The 19,872-nt window shown below is 49.9% G+C and overlaps 8 protein-coding genes across 18 annotated transcripts; 3 read left to right on the top strand and 5 right to left on the bottom strand.

Moving 5' to 3' along the window:
* Nucleotides 1-21: 21 nt before the first annotated feature.
* On the bottom strand, nt 22-4,212 carry FVEG_02315 (hypothetical protein). The gene is made up of 5 exons (XM_018889545.1): nt 2,814-4,212; nt 2,423-2,439; nt 1,249-2,317; nt 932-1,198; nt 22-883 (listed from the first exon to the last, which is right to left on the bottom strand). The coding sequence occupies exons 1-5, from the start codon at nt 3,654-3,656 to the stop codon at nt 200-202; spliced, it is 2,880 nt and encodes a 959-aa protein (XP_018745710.1). The 5' UTR covers nt 3,657-4,212; the 3' UTR covers nt 22-199.
* Nucleotides 4,213-5,031: 819 nt separating this feature from the next.
* On the top strand, nt 5,032-9,048 carry FVEG_15022 (hypothetical protein). Of its 5 annotated transcripts, none has more exons than XM_018904118.1 (3): nt 5,032-5,330; nt 5,431-5,919; nt 6,024-9,048. In XM_018904118.1, exon 3 carries the CDS (start codon nt 6,213-6,215, stop codon nt 6,741-6,743), a length of 531 nt encoding a protein of 176 aa, XP_018745715.1. In that variant the 5' UTR covers nt 5,032-5,330; nt 5,431-5,919; nt 6,024-6,212; the 3' UTR covers nt 6,744-9,048. The 5 variants fall into 5 exon arrangements, with proteins under 5 accessions (XP_018745715.1, XP_018745714.1, XP_018745713.1 ...); XM_018904117.1 differs by having other exon boundaries at nt 5,431-5,923; XM_018904116.1 differs by having other exon boundaries at nt 5,431-5,954.
* Nucleotides 6,599-9,468, bottom strand: FVEG_02316 (hypothetical protein). Of its 3 annotated transcripts, XM_018889548.1 has the most exons (5): nt 9,202-9,448; nt 8,864-9,088; nt 8,122-8,808; nt 7,427-8,061; nt 6,623-7,369 (listed from the first exon to the last, which is right to left on the bottom strand). In XM_018889548.1, the coding sequence occupies exons 3-5, from the start codon at nt 8,250-8,252 to the stop codon at nt 6,789-6,791; spliced, it is 1,347 nt and encodes a 448-aa protein (XP_018745718.1). In that variant the 5' UTR covers nt 8,253-8,808; nt 8,864-9,088; nt 9,202-9,448; the 3' UTR covers nt 6,623-6,788. The 3 variants fall into 3 exon arrangements, with proteins under 3 accessions (XP_018745717.1, XP_018745718.1, XP_018745716.1); XM_018889547.1 differs by having other exon boundaries at nt 6,599-7,369; nt 8,122-9,088; XM_018889546.1 differs by having other exon boundaries at nt 8,122-9,468.
* Nucleotides 9,203-11,522, top strand: FVEG_02317 (cytochrome P450 oxidoreductase). The gene is made up of 2 exons (XM_018889549.1): nt 9,203-9,526; nt 9,612-11,522. The coding sequence occupies exons 1-2, from the start codon at nt 9,408-9,410 to the stop codon at nt 11,017-11,019; spliced, it is 1,527 nt and encodes a 508-aa protein (XP_018745719.1). The 5' UTR covers nt 9,203-9,407; the 3' UTR covers nt 11,020-11,522.
* Nucleotides 11,029-12,571, bottom strand: FVEG_02318 (hypothetical protein). The gene is made up of 2 exons (XM_018889550.1): nt 12,344-12,571; nt 11,029-12,285 (listed from the first exon to the last, which is right to left on the bottom strand). Exons 1-2 carry the CDS (start codon nt 12,527-12,529, stop codon nt 11,083-11,085), a joined length of 1,389 nt encoding a protein of 462 aa, XP_018745720.1. The 5' UTR covers nt 12,530-12,571; the 3' UTR covers nt 11,029-11,082.
* A 4,201-nt stretch (nt 12,572-16,772) lies between these two features.
* Nucleotides 16,773-19,757, top strand: FVEG_02319 (mitochondrial 2-oxoglutarate/malate carrier protein). Of its 5 annotated transcripts, XM_018889555.1 has the most exons (5): nt 16,773-17,027; nt 17,077-17,652; nt 17,731-17,793; nt 18,306-19,368; nt 19,423-19,717. In XM_018889555.1, the coding sequence occupies exons 4-5, from the start codon at nt 18,419-18,421 to the stop codon at nt 19,469-19,471; spliced, it is 999 nt and encodes a 332-aa protein (XP_018745725.1). In that variant the 5' UTR covers nt 16,773-17,027; nt 17,077-17,652; nt 17,731-17,793; nt 18,306-18,418; the 3' UTR covers nt 19,472-19,717. The 5 variants fall into 5 exon arrangements, with proteins under 5 accessions (XP_018745725.1, XP_018745722.1, XP_018745724.1 ...); XM_018889552.1 differs by having other exon boundaries at nt 17,731-19,368; nt 19,423-19,757; XM_018889554.1 differs by having other exon boundaries at nt 16,773-17,022; nt 17,077-17,793; nt 19,423-19,754.
* On the bottom strand, nt 17,078-17,203 carry FVEG_15023 (hypothetical protein; the record flags this gene model as incomplete). The annotated part of the gene is made up of 1 exon (XM_018904119.1): nt 17,078-17,203. The coding sequence occupies one exon, from the start codon at nt 17,201-17,203 to the stop codon at nt 17,078-17,080; it is 126 nt and encodes a 41-aa protein (XP_018745726.1).
* Nucleotides 17,739-18,083, bottom strand: FVEG_15024 (hypothetical protein; the record flags this gene model as incomplete). Its single annotated transcript, XM_018904120.1, has 1 exon — nt 17,739-18,083. The coding sequence occupies one exon, from the start codon at nt 18,081-18,083 to the stop codon at nt 17,739-17,741; it is 345 nt and encodes a 114-aa protein (XP_018745727.1).
* Nucleotides 19,758-19,872: the final 115 nt, after the last annotated feature.

The raw sequence follows: 19,872 nt of genomic DNA, 5'->3' as shown, positions 1-19,872 counted from the left end.
CAAACGATTCAAGTGCCTGAACACAGAACATCCAATCTTCATCATCAAATAGTATATTACTAACTCCATTCGTATCTCCATTTTGAGCGCCATATTACGCCGTCAGATATATCCAAGACTATCTGGAAGTCAGTGTACAGGAGGGGATATCATATCTAAAGACTAGCAATATACAAAATACCTGGCTAAGCATGGTTGGCTAGTACATCTCCTTGAACTGAGGAAAGACAGTACCATCAACTCCAAACATGCCGCCATTGGACGCTTCAGAAACCTCAGCATTCGACCCTTGTTGTCCCTCATTATCGTTGTATTGGAATCCATTCAACCCTACATAGCCCTCGAACATTCGTGACATCTCGGCTTGAATTCGTGATCCGTTCTGTGCCATCGAGTCTGGGGTTGCAGCTTGTGATTGCTGACCAGGAATAGATGGCTTGCGGAACGGCTGTTGTTCCATATGGCCTCGAGCAAGCCCTATCATCCCCAATGCTGCTGTTGACTGGGGGTCGTCCTCAGCATTGAGTCCAAATCGCGGTGCCACGTCTTTGAGTGATCGAATTGTGCGCCAAAGTCGCTGGGATGCCCAGCTCTTGGCAGATAAATCCTTTACCAGCTCGAGGGCCATATAAAACTCCTCACGGCAGGAAGCGCTGAAGCGGACCGGGGCGTGAACGGACGCGAGGAAGACGACCGCAATCGCAGATGTGAGGAATTGGTGGTAGAAAACCTGCACACGTCTGTATAAGTTGGTTGTGTTATTCAAGTGGCTAAGGTATCGGATAGTGTCTTTGGCGATGTCAACTACACGTTCTGACTGCGTGGGATGCGCCATGATGCTTGTGGCGCTATGCAAAACAGGGGTGTAAAGCCAGATCCGCATCTGCGTATTGTTAGCTTATACCGACTGAGTCTTGAGCACAACACTTACTTGATTCAGGCGTAAATATGTCCAGATTCGTAGGCGTTGCAAATTATAGGACGGAGTCGACGTTATATGCTTCTCCTTATCCCAGTTACGAACCTTGACCTCTTCGGGAATCTGTTCATACCACTGCAACAACTCCTGGTCGACATTCTCCAGTTCCCCTGAGCGTAAATCGCGTGCTAGAACCGGTCCAAAATGAGCTACTTGTCGCCACACTTTTGCACCTATCCGAGAATAGGTGATCATGGCCACAAGATAAGGGTATTCCTCCTTAAAATTCGTTAGCCAAGACAAGGACTCTGAGTTCATCAAACACTCACTGGAAATGGCAGCTCTGAATCGATTTCTTCATCTTGAACGACGAAAGGTAGCCCAGTTGCGAAAGCCCATCGCCTATCCAGCACATATGCCGACCAGAAGCTGACGAGAGCATTCTTACGTTCTTCTTCATCCTGAATCCTCATCAGGCCTGTTCTTTGATGAATGCCAAGCTCTAGACATAATCGTGCGACGTGACCCATGACTCGCCAAGCCAAAACTTCGTCGTTGGACAGAAATCTATACCCGGCAACAAGAGCCAGGATTGGTAGGGTTGCAACATCTGCAGCCTCAGCCATGAGTTTCCGGTTGAGCACCGTTTCCATGCTCTCAAACAGGCGAATGGCTTTATCACTATGCCCATGCTCTTCTACCACTAGAGCACAGCACATGATGATCTTGAGCTGTAGAGTCTTGTCATCGTTGACAAGTTCTCTGGGGCTTTGTTGTCGTAGGGTTTCAAGAAATGTGGCCATGTTTTTGGCATGGGATATCACGGTTTGAATGTTGAGCACTGGGTACATGATACCGATCTCTTCCTCATGCAGACGACACAGGCGAATCATTTCGTCCTTGTCGAATTCGTGGAGGGGATCTCTTGGCCGTGTCGACATAGGGCCCATCCCATCGTTCAGGTGTGAATTTTCCTCGTCTGATATGCCTTTGTAGCCCATGTTGTTGATCGTATTATTGGCAACGTCGAGACTGAAGGCCATACTTGTTGGGCCCCTGAAAGAACCATATTTCGAACTATCCTGACGGTTAAGTGAAGTAGAACTATGAGAAGGTGAAGGGGCGACTGCCGGCGTCCCGTGGCCGTGGGTCATTGTCCGGTCACCAAGTGAGGAATATCGGGCAGGTTCGGATTGAAGGGCCTTAACGGTTTGGTGTAGCCAGCCGACTTCTTCTTGAAGGCGGCCTAGTTGTGAGGTGACCTGCTTGAACTCGTCGGATTCCTTAAAGTTGCCGGAGCAGCAGTTCGGGGCATATAGACAGGCCAAGTTGAGGTTGCCGCATCGTTGGCAGGGAGTTTCGCCATTACATTTTATTTTTCGTCTCTTGCATTCATTGCTATGTATTGTTAGCATATGCACTTGTTAGGAGCCAAGATAATGCGATGTTATGCTACGCGGCCGCAGCGAAGATGAACCCATTCTTTGGCAGAGGCATACTGACCAAGCTATTGATATGTACTGTCATTGTGAAGAATGCAACGTTAGCCTAAGTGATCTTCAAGTATAGTGACCCGGGGAGTGGCGTGTGAATGAGTGGGATCAAAGGGCTGAAACAGGAGTGGGTTCGGAGTGCCGACCCAGCCGTCTGGGTTCGTTTATGTTGTGCAACAAGGAGGCCGAGATGTTTGACGTCCGAGGACTCGAAGGACTCGATAGGCGAGTATCGTGCAGTCTTGTGTAGCCATCTCCAGGATGAACCCCTCTTTGGTCGCGACCAAGTGCGTCCCTGTCCTTCAAAGATGCCTCACCTCATCTCATCCTTGTCTCATGTGATCTCATATGATCATGGTCCGGGGGTTGATAGTAGATGTAACGAGATTGCCAGAACTCACTCTGTTTCTTTTACTTCTTGTTTGCTTTGCTCCGTTGCCTTGACCATCGTCTGTCGACTTCCTCTTATTGGCATTGGACGCGCTTGCACCTTGAGCGGAATTGTCGCCGACAGAGGCGGAACTTGGACTGGCATGATTATCGTAAGCAATGGGAGCACCCGTAGAGGCTCCTACGGCGCTCCCGGGGGTACGGGCTGGAGTCCCGCCTCGTCCGGCGCCGGAGCCGGGGCCGAGAGACGGGCTCGAGGTTGGATTCAATACAGGAACTTGAGCAAGGAACCGAAGGTCGCTTGCTTGTGTCTCGATCTGCTCCATTGTGCCGAAATGGCCATCGACAGTGGCGGAGTCGTCGGAGAGGTGAGAGTGAGAGAGCGATTGATGAGAGGGTAATATCTGATGGTGATGAAGAGCGTGAGGGTGAGTGTAGGGTGAGTTTGGCTGCGATTGAGGGTGAATGTGATGATGAGGGTGATTGTGAGCGCGAACTGCTAGGGGTGACGCGAATTGTGCATGCGTAAAAGGTATTATCACTGGACTTCCAGTTGGATCATGGTCGGGGGCCACTAGGTCGGTACCGGTATCAGTACCAGTATGAGTAACGGGGCCCGGGCGCTGAGAACTGCGCCTACGCCAACGCCAGGTGCCGGGTATGCTCTGGTTGCCAGGCCCAGGATGAGAGTGAGCATGGTGATTGTGGCCTAGAGGCATACCCACGTGACCCAGATATTCTGAAGTGATAGGAGCGGAATGCACGGTCCTGCCCCCGTGGAAATCATCGGCTTCAGTCGCTTGTTGCCGCTGAATAACACCTCCATCCATCTCCATCTCCATCCCCATCTCCATCTCCCCTTCGGCATTCCCCACACCGAAGACGTGATAATAGCCCTCCAGCCTTGCTTTTCTTCAGTAATCACCTGAAAAACTGAACCGTTGCCTACGCTCTCCCGTGCGCGCAACGCCAAGAAAGAGCAATGCCGGGAAAGGGAATTCTAACCGGACCCAACCAGAAGCGTCCCTCCTAGAACTGTCGGATCCGCATGGACTGACCCAGAGTGTCGGAGCCGAAACCTAATCAAATTGCGTCCCGTCCACTGGGTAATTTCGATTGGGCAACAATTCCAATGAGGCCGATGCTCTAGATCTAAGAGTCCTGTGCTCTTTTGCTTGCCTGTCGTTGCAGATTCCTCAGTGACGATTGAGTGTCTGTTGTGAGAATATCGGCGTTGATATCGTCTCGGGATCCATACAGCTGAAAGGTGGCGGCCGCAATAACAACCCAATATGATAATGACTGCGAACAATTGTCGAATCTCCCGGGACAGCCAGAAGATGTTGAGTACGGTTCTCGATAACAGCTCTTCGATCTCTCTTTTATTGGCGATTCTTCTTTCGTCGTGGCATGCGATACTTCTTTAGCACGATCGTTGACGGGGATCTTGCTCAACTTAAACAACTATACCGGCTGTTGAATACTCAACGGCGAACTCTACACAGCGCTCACCTCCCTTGCTCTCTGCCTTACCTGTGGAGATTGACCACCGCTCTAGCTTCCTTTGGACATCGTCCTCTTATCACGCCGCACGCCTAGCTTCATAGTCACAGTTTGGATGCCCCTTGAGTAACTCGACGGCGTGCAGGTGAGGAGTCTCCGCCAAGAGGGCATACAACCCACCCTACCTAGTTAACTGACAAGGCCCTGACCAGACGTCAGCTAGGCCTATGTAGCGTGGCCCTGATCCGAACCGTCCGGTATCGCACACGTCCCACGCCTTACGCTCAGAATACTCTTCTGGGCCATGGCACGCATCACAAAAGTTTCAAGGATGGAGAGATATTAGCACCTTCTCTTGGCCATCCTAGATCCTGAGTCAGAACTTGCAGCTTATGAACCAAGGTTTCTTTTTCATGGCTTCTAGAGCTACCTATCGACAGCCACAAGTATAAAGCTTCGGTTCTCGAATTTGGGCTCAAGCCTCTTCCCCACGGTCGGGTCAGCAACCCCCGTCTTGCGCGCCGTGCGCAAGAGCTTAAACCCCCGATACGTGCTTCACCTCTCATACGACCGCAAATCGAGCTCATATCATGTACGGAGTAGATACTACATAGTACTGGGTGTACCTTCATCGACTATCTGCGGGAAACTTCATTAACTACCATGCTAGTGTGGGTGGGGCCTCCGTGAAACCTGCAAGCCACAGGGTGCTTCATATCGAGACGAGTTCCTGTTTCGGGACGCCCTCGTCGTTGAATCCCTTCCGATTGGACTCACCATTGTTTCGTCAGCTGGTGGCTGTCAAAATGACTTGGAACCCTTGGGATGTCCCTGTCTAGTCAAGCTTTTTGTCTCCTGAGGGTCCCATGCATCCTTACAGCATACATACATACGTACTGGAAGCATGTTTCAAAGATCAGGACTCGGAAGTCTTTAGCCTTGTCGATGCCACGAGGTTGAGGATCGTTTCGCCCACTTTGTTGGTAAGTCCAAGCTGAAAGAAAATACGGGGCAGAATCCACTTGGTGAGTCGTCATTGCTCAAGCGCTGTACCTAAGTTGGCGCGGCAAGTTCCTTGTTCATCCTCGTGCGTTGACATCTTGGCGGCAGCTAATCCACTTCGAGGCTGTTTCTCGCGGATGCCACCTCAAATATGTGCTGATCTTTAACCGACCACATGGCATAGCGTTCAGTGTCAGAACTGGCGGCGCTTTTGTCAGTCTCGGATTTCGGGAAAGGATTAAACTAAGCGACAAGGCTCTTATGATCAGATCAAAATGCTGGAGAAACACCCCCTGCCTAGTACCGGTACATGAGCATATCTTGTACCGGAGCTCCACTAGCCTCGGTACGCAGAGCGTGAACTTCGAAAAAGATGATGCCCCTTCGTTGAACTATATCTCAGCCTCCAGGGCGATGCGCTTGGGTTCTCTTCGCTACGTCAGAGTGGCTCGTTATCTGAATTTGAGCGCTCATGTGTCAAAGAAAAAAAAATCTTATCAGCCCAAGTTCAGTCCGGCATCTCGACTTCAAGTGACCGGGGTCAGCTCTTTGGCTGGTGATTATCTTTGATTAGAAAGCCATTCTAGGGGCCTTCTCATTAGTCTTTGACGCGTCGGTCTGTTCTGTCATCTACGCCTTTCTACAGAGTAACGTCCTCTGGGATAGGACCCCTCTTTCTTTTCCCCTTACATGCAACTAACGCTTCTTGACCCCAGTCTATACTACCGCGGTTGGCGTCAAAGTCAGGGCGGGACAAGCATTAAGAGTCATCAGGCGAATTCGTTGATGAAAGCCCAATTTCTTCTGCAGTTAGGCGTATCAGGGCCAATGAGCAGACAACATTGCTCCGCCGGGTAAACACCCATCAGTCGAGACTGTCCAGTCACTGAACAAACAAATACACAATGGGCAGCGAGGATAATTATATGGATATGTTGACGAGTTCGCCGATCGTCATTCCTGATTTGATCAACACACCACGCGTTGGTTGTTTTAACAGGGCGCGCTTCACATTCATCCATCATGCAGGAACAAGAACGGACCGCTCACTCAAACCGGCAATGTATTCGGTAAAGGCTGAGGCTTGGCAACGGCTTTCTTTATATTCGGAAGAGACAAAATTGACTGACCCCCTTGGTGTCGTCTCTGCTAGACACTTACTTGCAGACGATCTTGCAGGTAGCACAATAGGAGAAAATTTCCGGTGTATTTCTCAGACCGCCACAATCGCCAGGACCTGCTCGAAACGAGGTCGTGACGAATGGTACCATAGTAATTATGGTTCGAGCTATTCGCACTTAATAATTATATGTGTAACCGAAAGCGAATTGGGGGTCACGATATACGAACACCCCCTGGTGACAGTCGTACAAGTGTACATAATTTCATTACCTCTACTCTCTTGTTACCTCCTTCTAATAACTACTGTCAACTAATGCCCTCGAATTGGATCATGATGAACCTTGTGCCACAACTCCATGCTAATCTAGATCTAGATGCTCCAACGAGTCGGCCACAAACAACGCATACTGATCCGGCGACTCGGCCGGATCTCCGCTCGACTCGCGGCCCCACTCTCCATCTCCATCCCCGATTTCACTCGGCTCCGTCTCCGTTTCAGCCGGTGTTTCTGGTGGAGTTTGTAGGCCAGGCAAGCCGGCGCCATAAGACATATTCCGCTTCAACATGCACATCTCAACTGTGATGCCAGGACCGAAAGCACAACCAACGACATAGTCACGTACGCGTCCGTCAGGCGCCATGGCATCCATATCTTTCGAACGTAGGCGATCCATGACACTGAAGATGGTAGCTGAACTTGAGTTGCCATGATTGATATATGTGTCGTAACTTGCCCGTTGGTGTTCCGGTGTGATATCCATGGCTCTCTCAGCGCCGGACAGGATGGTAGCGCCACCAGGGTGCATCGCCCAGTCGAAGTCGGCTGCTTTCTGATAGTCTGGAGGGAGTTGGGGCAGAGATGCCTTGAGGTCGTTGAAGGCTGGGCCAATTGAGGCGGCAGTGAGCTTGGGGACACGAGGTGTGAGGACAACTTTCCAGCCTATCATTCTGTCAGTTTCAGTCTTGAATGAAACACTACGAAGACATTGAAGCTTACCGACTGGGTCAACATCAAACCCCAAGTCATCCTCAGTATCTGGTATGGTCCTGTGGTCCCAGCCGAGGAGGTCATATACCGGTTCAGAGGGTTCACCGATACCGTTGCTCAATACAGCGGCACTACCACAGTCCGAAAAGAGGCACGCGCCTATTCTTGTCTGCTGCAGCTCGTTGATGCTATCTAGCTCACTGCGTACCATAGTGGTGCTGACCTCAAGTGCTACACACAGAACGCGCGCGGGCAGACCGCGTGCTTTATGACCAAGAGCCAGGTTCGCGGCTGTTCGGAGAGTTGCCAGTCCGCCGCTGCAACCAACACCATGAAGCAAGACCTTCTCTACACCATGCGATATGCCCAGACCTTTTGCGACAAAGTGGTCGAAGCCTGGGTTTGCACTATCTGTACATGTTGTGGAGACAATATGGGTAATCAATCTCTTGTCAATCTTGGCCTCGTCAATGGCCTTTCGAGCGGCTCGGATCGCGAGAGGAACGCCATCAGAGAGGAACAGAGTGTGGAGCTCTGCTATTGAGGGCGCATCTTTCTTGTTAACAGCTGGATGGTCGGGTGTTCCAATGGACGACCGTGTGTCAATTCCGGTATATCTGTTGATTCCGAGGACCTTTTGCATACTATTACAACCTATTAGCCATCGAGGGAGGCATGTCGGTGGTGGTGGTGGTGGGACTCACGAAGGTGTATCGGGATAGAACTTGTCACTAAGGGTGTTGAGGCAGGTATAATCTAGGGAATATGGTGGATATTCGGCGCTGATTCCGATGATGGAGAGACCCAGCTCTCCAAATGTGCTTGGAGCTGACATGACTGATCTGATGAAGCTATCTGTCGTGAAAGGTGGCTGGCGCTTATATCCCCAACACTTTGTGAGGTGGAGGGGAATGGGATAAATGAGCTGCAGAAAAGCGCCTGAGCGATACAACGGCTAATTTGGTGTGCTTGAATGGAAGGTTGATATCGGGCACATTCAATTGATGTCGCTACAGAGGAATTGAATGTCGTCGACGTGTTCAATCGCCAATATCTGTTATCTCGTTTGGCCGCGTGAGCTTAATCGATGACGCTATCTTGATGCCAGGGCTAGGGGAGCTGCAGCTTCAGATGCAGGGGTTGGATAAATAATTGGGGAGTTATGCGAAAAATGGTAATGACGATGATGATGGTGAGAGGAGAGAATAATAGAGGACAAAACAAGCAAGTTGTTGTGGGAAGAGGAATTTGTTTATGCAGCTGTGACACCAAAATGCAGCCAAGGTAGGTACCTCCTTGGATTGGATGTCACAGTAATGTCTCAAATATGGTTTGGAGGGGTTACTCAAGCGAAGGGGACATTGAGGATATGCCGAGTGAACGGAGAGTCACTGAACGGTATGAGCTGCTTCTTCTGTTCAAGTGATAATTTCCCAAGGTTCTCACTTGTCTTTTCTGGGCTATGTCGATATTTATAAGCGTTGACTGTTTCTCAACACGGAGAAAAGTGGTAGCTAGTAGTTAACGAGTGATTGCCTGAGATGACTTCTATCATCGTGTAGGTAGATGAAACAAACGCTGAAACCTCGTTGGTTCATGCTTCTCTGAGTAAACGTCATGCCTCGGTTGACGTGTACGTAAATTGGACCGACGGGCAGAATCACGTTCCGACTGTGAAAGCATTAGCATATCTTGAACATACATATTGGTTAGGTTAGGTCGCCCATCGCATTTCTCGTGACGAATACGAGGGAGCGAAAACACAGCCGCCCTCTTTTGCTTACACTGCATGCGAATACGTCCAAATGTCAATATTTACAAACACCAACGGGAAATTTTGATAAAAAGATCACCAAGACATATTCTCTAATAAATGTCATACTCAGCTTCACTGTTTGTGGTTGATTGTGGGTTCAAGGTTACATCATGATACCGCGTGTGGACTGAGACAACTTCGACCTTGCAACTCATAGTCGCAGTCAAGGCGGCAATGCATTATCTCAGCTTTGTCTTGGGACAGCCTATTGTTCTATCAGTAACACTCCTTTTATTCCTATATTTATTAGGAAAGAAATCACCAAAGCCCACGCGCAATGGCAAACCTCTCAGGTTGGTATCCACTCAATTCACATACCCTATGCTCACCCATCATGCCACTTCGCTACAAATAGGTACCTCACTAACAATCAACCAGAAAACCTCCAAACTCACTACCGCTGGTAGGGAATGGCATCATATTCCTTCAGCCTCGCCAGCGTCTCTTTTCCTGGTTCCACCGCTGTGAGCGTCTGTATGGCTACGAAACTCTCCATATCACTGTTCCTACTCTACCGCCTGGTGTCATTATCAATAACCCTCAGAACCTAGAGTTCATTTTCCGCCATGAGGGAATCTTTGAAAAGGGAGATTTCTTCAAACAGCGATCTTGGGACTTGTTCGGTCATGGCATCATCAACGTGGACGGCGAGTTCTGGCGCCTGCAGCGCAAGGCTGGTCTACGGTTTCTCTCAACAGCTGCTCTGAAGACTCTGACGAGTGACCGATTACCAGAGTACCTAGAACAAGCCATTCATGTTCTCGAGGGAAAAGAAGCTGGGAGAGATGTAGTGGACTTACAGGCCGTGGTCCACGAAGTGACGACGCAGCTGATGGGACGAATGGCATACAACATGGAGATGCACGCTGACGATGATTTTACCGTCGCTTTTGAGCATGCTTCAGGGGCTACAGCTGAAAGGTTCCAGAACCCACTATGGTTTGCGACAGAAATGTTCTTTGGAACTCGAATGCGACGTTCAATCAGAACTGTCAAGGCCTATGGGCATCGGATCGTCCAGAGCGCAGTTGCTGATCGCAAGGGAATGGAGGGAAAGACTCAGTCCGATGCGCCAGGAAGTCTCATTCAGTCTTTGCTGGATGCAATTGGTGACGACGACCTTGTAGCAGATGCTGCACTGAATTATCTCTCGGCAGGGAGAGATACTGTTGCTCAGGCACTTACGTGGACGCTATATTTGCTCATGAAGCACCCAGAAGTGACCAACAAGTTATGCCAATCGATCCAAGACCTACGAGATGAAGTCAGCGATCGAGATCGCCCTGAGGACGACCCTGAACTTCTTACTCCGGCACGACTTCCCTACGTCCTAGCAGTCTTCTATGAAACCCTCCGCCTTCGACCTCCCATCCCCTTCGAAATCAAACAAGCTCAGCAAGAAACAATCCTTCCCGATGGAACATTCCTCCCAAAAGGTGCTGTCGTATTATGGTGTGCTTGGGCAATGGGCCGTTCTCACACAACTTGGGGCCCTGATGCAGATGAGTTTCGCCCAGAGCGATGGCTAACTACGTCCCCATCGGGTGATGTGACAGTCATGCAGCGTTCAGCAGCCGAGTTTCCTGTCTTCAATGGTGGACCTCGAGTATGTCTAGGGAAGAAAATGGCAGAGTTGGTTGCTGTACAGACATTGGCGAGGTTGTTACCTCTGTTTGACTTCAGACCTGCTTTTGAAGGTGAGAGAGTGAGCAAGAGTAGTCTGACTCTACCGATGGAGGGTGGTTTGCCGGTGTATGTGCATGCTAGAACGACCTCCGAGACATGACAGAGGATATCTTCTGTTGAACAAACTTTTATTACTCCTGGTATCGCTATATATAGAGTACGCCTAGTCAAATGTAATCTTGGATCCCGCAAATGCCGCTGTCTTCTCTGCATCCTTCGCTTGCTTCCTGGCTGCCCAGCTAGGATGCAACGGTCCTTCATCATCCTTCTTCGGAGGCGGCCTCTTCACCTCAGGCTTGGTCTCCGATCGCGCACTACCGCCTTGTCTGGCCGCCAGAGGATTGCGAATGCCCTTCTTCCAGGGTGTTCGTGGACCATCTCCAGGCTCTACAGCACCACGCTTACCATCCCATCCAGAATCGCGTCCGCGTTGTGTTTCCCACGCAGGCTTTTGTAAGTGCTTGGCCTTGTTACCGAATTTCTTCTCCCAAATTGCCTGGCGGGCTCGTTGGCCGCGACGTTTCTTTGCTGGGGCAACATCTACGTCGGAAGCAGACTCAGAACCTGAGATGTAACCACCCATGAGTGTGGGTAGGAAGGTCGATTCACGAGGACGAGCGGATGCCGTTGCCTTGTCCTTGCTCTTCTTCTTCTTGGCTGGAGGTGGCGAGGGCGAAGCTGATACAGAGAGTTCTTCTTCTTCTTCTTCTTCTTCTGATTCGGAACCGAGCTCTGGTGCGGCATCTGAGCCAGAAACAGATATGTCGTCCAGATTGACCTTCTCTTTGCCCTTGAAGCGCTCGAATTTCTCATCGTCGAAATCGTCTTCGGAATCGGAATCGGAGGAGCCGCCTAGCAAGTGGTCATACTTGGACATAGATTTCTCTTCCTGCGCTTCATCTTCACTGTCAAGCTCTTCAGGTTCCTGAACAGGATCGTCATGATCTGAGAATCCCTGGAATTCCGATTCTTCCTCTTCAACCTCGCCCTCCTTTTCAATTGACGCTCGCACATATTCCTTAGCAGGTATAGCCTCAGTCTTGGGCTCCTCATCTATTCTATCGGACGGTTGTTCCTCTTTCTCTTCCTTCTTGGACTTTCGTACGCGTTTCGCTTTTCCGGGTAGAGGGACATCGAGGGCTTGGCAGAAGGTGGTGATGGCGCGGGTGATTGCCTGTTTGACGAGTTCACGATTATATAGTGCACTGGTAACATTGTGTAGCGCAGCCTGTTCTTCGGGGGTAAGCTCGGGTTTGGGAACGCCGGTGCGAATCTCTTCGGGGAGGTTGGTAGATGCAGCAAGGTCTTTGACTTTGAGGATCGACGAGTAGAGGTGAGCGCGCGCGGTTTGATGAAGGTCAAGAGACTATGCCATTCTGGTTAGGAGAATATTGATTGAGGAACTGGGCCTCGTGCAGACTCACCTTCAAGACCGTCACCTCCCGTTCCAACCTTTCCTTCTTATCAGGCTCAACTCCATCTTCATGAAGTCGCTTACTATATCGCTGGCGCTCTAGGCCCTTTGCAGCCTTGAGTGCCTTTGAGACATCATTACAGTGCTTCTCAAGCTTGTCCCCAATATTGGGCTCCCCGCGCTTTCGTTTTGGCATCGTCTGGCCTTTTTATGTTGTTGGAAAACCGCTTCCGCAGCGTCGCAAAAAAGTTCTATATCGGAGCCGCAACGAAACTTCCATTAGTGCGAGAGATAACGCGATTACTGTGCAGGGGCGCCATAGTTTGTGGCTGTAATACAGTGCGAATTTGCGCACCTAGCGATGGTGGGGATCTCGACATTGGATCGATTTGTATGTGGGGGATGCGGCACCGATCATTAATTATCCGTTCTATTATAACTTTGATGGAGCTAGTATCGGATTGTGCATATAAAAGAAGCTTGATAGAAGTCTATAACTGTTCTTGATGACAGGATGGGTTGGTCTAAGCAGCACTACCTAGGAACCTACACAACAACGCTCTCCCTATGTATAAGTGATCTGAAAGGAATATTACCTAGATTCTGCGGCCAAGCCAGCATACTAACCTAACCTTTCACAATATATCCTATTTGAGTCTCAGACAGCTTTGAGTCTTGCTCGGGTTCCATCTTCCGCTCCCTCGGACTTGGGCCGAGTGTAATTCAATAATGATCCTCTTCTTGATATCATAATATTCTCATCCTACCACGTCCACGTCATCCAGTTTTGATGTCAATGGTGATATACCCGCGGTATTGTTCGGTTATGGTGTTTCAAAGAACTTGTTGATCTTACCTACCAACGTGGCTGGTTAATTGCCAAGCGGTGTATGTAATGTCCATCTGAAAAGCGCGATCCAAGCCTTGACTGGGTACTATATTATCACCATAACCTCGGATATACCACACAAAATGCTTCGCCTCAACTCCTAGCTACCGCCTACGAACTATCTATTGGACCCTGAATAGAGAGGCATTAATTTGGGTGTGAATTAAGTAATGCCATGTCGCTCGAAACCCTGTTCTTATGGACACCTTGCGTAATGACGAGGCAATTCGGAGCGTACACGTTGTTACATCTCGCAATCCGAAGGGCTCTATGTTCAGTCCGTTCGGCTCGGTTAGTTGCCGGCCAGTTATCGTAGACAGGTTTGCAAACTCGAGCATCATCGTTAATCAAATCAATGAGATGCCGTTGGAGAGATGCCCTGTGGATCTAGACTGGGACTAACTACATGGATCGCTGACAGGGGAGAGAAATGCACTTCCGCAACTTGAAGTCCGGTGATTGAGGAACAATTCAGCGTAGCTTGGCAACCTCTGCAAGCTCAGCCGTGGGGTTTCAAGACATGGATTAGACGTAAGAAAAGAGTCGGGATGTGGACAGGCAGAGACTAACAATGTGATTCTGCAGGCCACTGAGAATAGACTGTGTTTCTCGCACATCTAAAGCCGGGTGAGGTAGCCAACCGCTAACCATGATGTTATCTGAGGATACGACCTTGCGAGTTTTGCATTTCCGCCCATAACAATCTCAGACATTTACGGTGTCTCTTTTCGTCGAGGTGCGATTCTTGGCGAGGAGTAAAATCTGGCAACAAATAGTAAAAGCCGGGTGATTTTCGCGGACGCCTCCGGGGGACCATCTTCAAGATGGAGTGTTGGAGTAACCCTGTTGGAGATGCAAGTCAACTCTATCGAGGCGTCGATACCCGTTTCTTGCCGTGCCATGGAGTGATTGAGATGATGAGGTCTTCAAGAAAAGACAAAGATGGGGGGTTATGGCTCAGCATCATGTCTGTCTTGGTACTTTCTACATGTCTAATGACGTGCTCCTTGAGAGGTTTACGGTGAGGCTGCTGTGGCTCAAGATGGCATCTTGCATGTAGGATGGGCAGACCAGAACCCCCAAATGCTCCAAACAGTCTCCCATGATATCACAGCTCAACCATCAGTGCCAGTCCCCCCAAAGCTATCTACGGAGTAGATTATAGACAGATCAAAACAGAGACACCATGAAGCATAAGGGGCCCCGCGCACTCCCTGCTCTTCGTCATATGCAAGAACCTCGAGAATTTGGGGTTCAGGTTGCTAGGGCTGAATCTTTGGGGGTTGGGGTTGCAGGCTGAAAATTTCCCATGTCTCATCAACTCCAATTTTGGAGACACGATCCAGACTATCAAGTCTTGTTGAAACCCCAACCTAATTCACATGTCTGTTTTGCAATTGGACATCTGCTTTGATAAGACTTGGACCCGTAGAGGTACAAGTAATGGAAGTTAAAGGATCCATATGTTAGCGGTCTGCTTATCAGCTGGTACAATAGTGACGACTCCGAAAATTGGTGCCTCCTCGGAACATACTTCCTCGGGACCTACGCCGGACTTGTAAGAATCCAATGAGTGAGTGTTGTCCTTGATCGACCACGCCTAGAATTTCCAGAGACTCCACTAATTGGATATCCCAAGTTGAGGCTCTTGTTCCAAGACCCATCCTAACCGCCCTAGCCGTAGTTACTTCTGATGTGTGGTGTATCTGTTGTTGAGCGCCTTCTTCACGTTGCATTACACAGCTTGTGAGAAACGGGCCGTTATGAACGGTTTGGTTATCTGTTGTTGAGAGAGAGTCAAGACAGTTCACATGTGAAATGCGACATCAGTCTGCCACGACATGAACTCATAGTCTACTAAGGAGCCATGGCTTAGATGAGTGAATACCCTTGCTTGATCTACAGAGTATTGAGCCAATATCCACGCCATCCACGACGGAAATCTTGCTCGGATTCCTGGAAAAGTGACGTGTTTACACAGCCCGCGGTCGGTCTGAAAGTTTTCGCGCCATAACCGAGGATATCGAACACGAACAGACCAGAGTAAGAGTTGCGGCTTTAATTAGACAATAGTTAAGTTAGCCAAGCTAAGCGCAAAGAATGTTCGTAACTTTGGTATCCTTGCATCATGTCAGGACTTCAATGTCCTAGTTCGAGACAACAACCCTTGCTTGGTTCCTGATGACGGCCGGGGGTGGGACGGAAATAGGGTCTAGACTAACTAGCCGGCTGCTCTGTATGCAGCTGTGAGGTTTGAGAATTGGATGTTTCTAGGTATGATGGAACAGGCTTTTTTCTTTCTTTCAACGCGAAATTTAAAGGTAGCATGGCAATTATGTTGATATCTCGGAGCGTAGAACCTTGGAGGAGTAGCAATGAGAAAACAGAGCCCGGTCAGGTAGCGTTTTGTAGCGATAGTAATGGAGAGTCCATTGAGTAGACTCTCTGTAGCCGTAGCCCTGTGGAGTTTCAATCGGCAGTGTTGACGTCTGTATCCACCACGAGCCGCGCTGATGGATCAGCTCTGTTGAGCATCAGTATCTTTTGTTGGCGAGGCTTGACTATTGCGTTGCACAACTGACCAACGAGAAGACTGGGATCATTATCGTGTTTACACAGCATCTTGTTACCTGCTGATTGGGATGTATCCGGGTTCTGGTAGGCAACAAAAGCAAATTAGATGCTGTAGCTAGCACATGCAAGATGCAGCATCAGAATAAGAAGCACATTCAACGCCTCGCTTTCGAGGGACGACTTCTTTGCATCTGATATTAACCCCGGCCCGGAACCGGAGTTGAGTTCTGGTATAATGGAAAGCCGGTCCTGGATTGCGCGGCGCAATGGAAGCGGCGGCAGTACAAGCGTTTATTTGCAGACAGACAGACAGATTGGATACCTGCAGTTCGAGTCTATTATTTACAAGCCGCATAGACTCCATTATCATAAATACTCATTAAATTGATGTCTCCTACTATCATGCCACTTTCAGACGCCAAAGGTTGACAAGCATCGATTGACAGACAGCTAAAATCTTGCCTACCTATCAGATAGCTCCCGTTTATTACCGTCGGTTGCGTCATAAGCTGAGCCATTCATTCCACGTCCGCCCAACAACAAGCCCTCACACGAAAGCTTAGGCCTTGGCTTATGATGAGAGGGGATTGAGCTTGTGAGCTTGTGACGGGACTGTTTCACGGCTGCCGTAGCTGTAGCTGCAGCCACTCACTTGCACATGAATTGCTTTTGGACGTGGCCAGCCCCCGGCCCCTCATTTTCAAGCGTAAGCAAGTCCAAAGCTTAAGCTTAGTTAGTACATACTTCTGCAGCTGGAGTTGGAGCTCTATTGAAGTGGATAAGGACTGCAGAATAAGTCAATCCACATGGGAAACGTTTGATTCTCATCATGGCTTTAAGAGAATTGCTGTAAGTGAAGCATTGAAGGCGGCCCAGCCAGTCAATCTAGTAACCGTTTCCAATACCGTGCTGTCTAGGCTGTGCCATGCTGTGAGAGCTCTTTGGTGGTTGCAGTTACTGAAGAATGAGGGGTTGCCAATCCCGAGGCACCAACAGCGTCACGTTGATTACAACTCGAATTGGCCAACCTTTGTCAAGGTCACTCACTTGCGGGCAGTACTGACTAATTTACTAACTAGGCGACTGAACTCTCGGGACCTTGATCATCATGTCATTAATCCGCTTCTATCAAAACAGGTCCTGAAGCATCAACCCCGCATTTCAACAGCAACGACAAACAGTCAGTTACTGTGTTAGTTGTACTGTTGCAGCCGATAGCCCGTACAGTAAGGTAGCTGATGAACGCGTCAACAACAAAGCAACCACTCACTGTGCAACAGCTTACAACTTTGGGCCAAGCTTGACGCCGGACTGAACCTTGGTATGGTGACGTTCCTCGGTGAGTGGCTCGGCGTCTGCCCTTCTCTTCCATCTCTGGCCACTGGTGGAGGGTCGCCAGTGGTTCATATCCATGCGCCAGTAGATGCTGAAGCTGGATCAACATCACGGCAGGTCTCGTGCTGCCTTTGATGTAGCAGTAGAGCTTCCTCTCTCTCGCCTTTCTCTCGGTTGTCGGCCCTCTTCGGAGACACGCAATGATACTATTCCCCCTCTTCCCTTTCCTTTCCTTTATCTGAAAGAGGTATCAATAGCCCATCCTCTCTTGTTCTTTAATTCTGCCTCCCCTCCCACATCTTGCTCCTCCTTCATCCATCATCTGAACGTGACGCAGATCGCAAAGCCTCTTTCTGTCCTCTTGCTATTACTGTATTGAACCATTGTTGAGAGACCTGCATAACAACAGTCTCCGTCTTGTTTCCAAACATTAACAGTTCCGATTTCTTCCTCTTTGCTCAACCGTCAACAAAGTTGGGTCGCCGTCTCAGTCAGCTTTGTTTCGCCATTCAATCTCCGTTGTAAGCAGTCCCCGCTCTGGGCTCGTCTCCATCTCCATCTCCAGTCTGTAACGTCGTCTAATTGTTCGCGGCAATTAGACGCGGAATCAAACCGGAAGACTCGAATCCTCGGATATCGATTTCTTTCTGCTTGTTGTTCTGGTAAGCTCTCCTCTGTTGGTGCCCATGTCTTTGCTCTGCCGTGCCCTGTATCCAGACCCAGCCCAGCCCAGCCCAGCCCAGCCCAGCCAAAGCCAAACACATCCACGGGCCATAGCGGGGGCAGATCCACTGTGCCGCGGGAGGGCCCCAAGCGGGAGTCTACCCCCGGCTACAGTTCGTACTCCTCCTCCTCCTCTGCACACACCCTCCATGTCACTCATAGACACCTCAAGACAAGCCCCGATATCCCCCACACCAGAGGACATCCAGGGCCGGGCATCCACCTCCATCCAAGTTCAAGCCCAAGTCCAAGTCCAGTGGCCATGCCACCGGCCTCGGGTCAAACGCCGGAAGTCTTCGGTTCCTGGACCATCATGTATCATGGCTGTGGTTTGAGTGTACGGCCATAGTCGGTTGTAGTTGGTGGTGACATCCATCCATAGCGGCCATGATATTATAAAGTCCCAGCCATGCCCGCATCTTGGGTCTGAATTGTACTTACACCAGACCAGTCTCAAGAAGCAGCCCATCTTACCTATCCTCTTAGACGACGACTCACTCGAATCGAACTCGTCTTGGCTTGGATCGATCTCTCCTCGAACCGAATCCACCTTACCCATTCATCATGAGCCAGTCACTTAAGCAAGCAGCTGAATCAGCTCGCTCAAAGACCAGCGATGTGCTGGGAGCTGCTCGAGGTGACTCGGCCGCTATTGCCAATGACATCCTTCACACTCCTCTCATGAGGGCCGCCCTTCCCTTCATCAACGGCGGTATCAGCGGTATGGTGGCCACGACCGTCATCCAGCCTGTCGACATGGTCAAGGTCCGCATCCAACTCGCTGGCGAGGGAACTGCTTCTGGCCCTAAGCCTTCTCCCCTCTCCGTCACTCGACAGATTATCGCCAGTGGAAAAGTCCTTGACCTATACACTGGTCTCTCGGCTGGTCTTTTGCGCCAGGCCGTCTACACCACGGCCCGCTTGGGCATGTTCGACACGCTCATGGGAAATCTGTCCGCCCGAGCCAAAGCTGATGGCCGCTCAGTCGGTTTCTCAGAACGAGCAACTGCTGGTCTCACTGCCGGTGGTATCGCTGCCATGATTGGTAACCCTGCCGATCTCGCCCTCATCCGAATGCAGAGTGACGGCCTCAAGCCCCTTGCTGAGCGAAAGAACTACAAGTCTGTCATTGATGCGCTCACCAGCATCGCCAAGAGCGAAGGTGTCGGTGCTCTCTGGGCCGGTGCTGCTCCCACAGTCGCACGAGCCATGGCTCTCAACTTTGGTCAGCTGGCTTTCTTCAGTGAAGCCAAGGTCCAGCTCAAGAACAACACCGATCTCTCCGCCCGCACCCAGACTCTCACTGCCAGCGCCATTGCTGGTTTCTTCGCCTCCTTCTTCTCGTTGCCCTTCGACTTTGTCAAGACACGTCTCCAGAAGCAATCCAAGGGACCTGACGGCAAGCTGCCCTACCGCAGCATGATGGACTGCTTCTCCAAGGTTGCTAAGCAAGAGGGTCTCGGCCGCTTTTACCGTGGTTTCGGTACATACTACGTCCGTATCGCTCCTCACGCGTAAGTCCTTCTGATACCTGAAATAGTTGAATAATTCGCTGACTTGACTTGTAGTATGGTGACATTGATCGTTGCTGATTACCTTGGCTGGATCACCAAATAAACAAACAAACGACTCGACAAATGAGAAATGAGAACGGTTGTGCGGATAGAATTCGACACCATCCAAGGCGTTATCTGGCGTGGGGCATTGTGAATGGGATTGGATTATTTTATGGATAGGAGCTGAAGGATACCATGGCTGCTACCTTTTAGGTCTTTCTTTTTGTCATCAAAGCAGCATCGACAAGATATTCGAGTAAATAAAGAACAAATGTTTAAAAACTCAATTGTTGAGAGAGAGAGAGAGTTTTATGTTTGTTGTGCAGGCCGAAGCGTAAATTGGCTCAAGGCACTCACTGCTTCCTTTTCTCCGTGAGCTGACTAAATGTCCAATGCAGGACGTTCCAAAGGTAAATGAAGCCAGTATTGAACCGAGTTCTTATTGAGTCTCTTTAAGCCAGA

This window comes from Fusarium verticillioides, chromosome 6 (assembly GCF_000149555.1).
Source record: "Fusarium verticillioides 7600 chromosome 6, whole genome shotgun sequence".
NCBI classification, from domain to species: Eukaryota; Fungi; Ascomycota; class Sordariomycetes; order Hypocreales; family Nectriaceae; genus Fusarium; species Fusarium verticillioides.
This window is presented reverse-complemented; position numbering and strand designations above follow the sequence as displayed.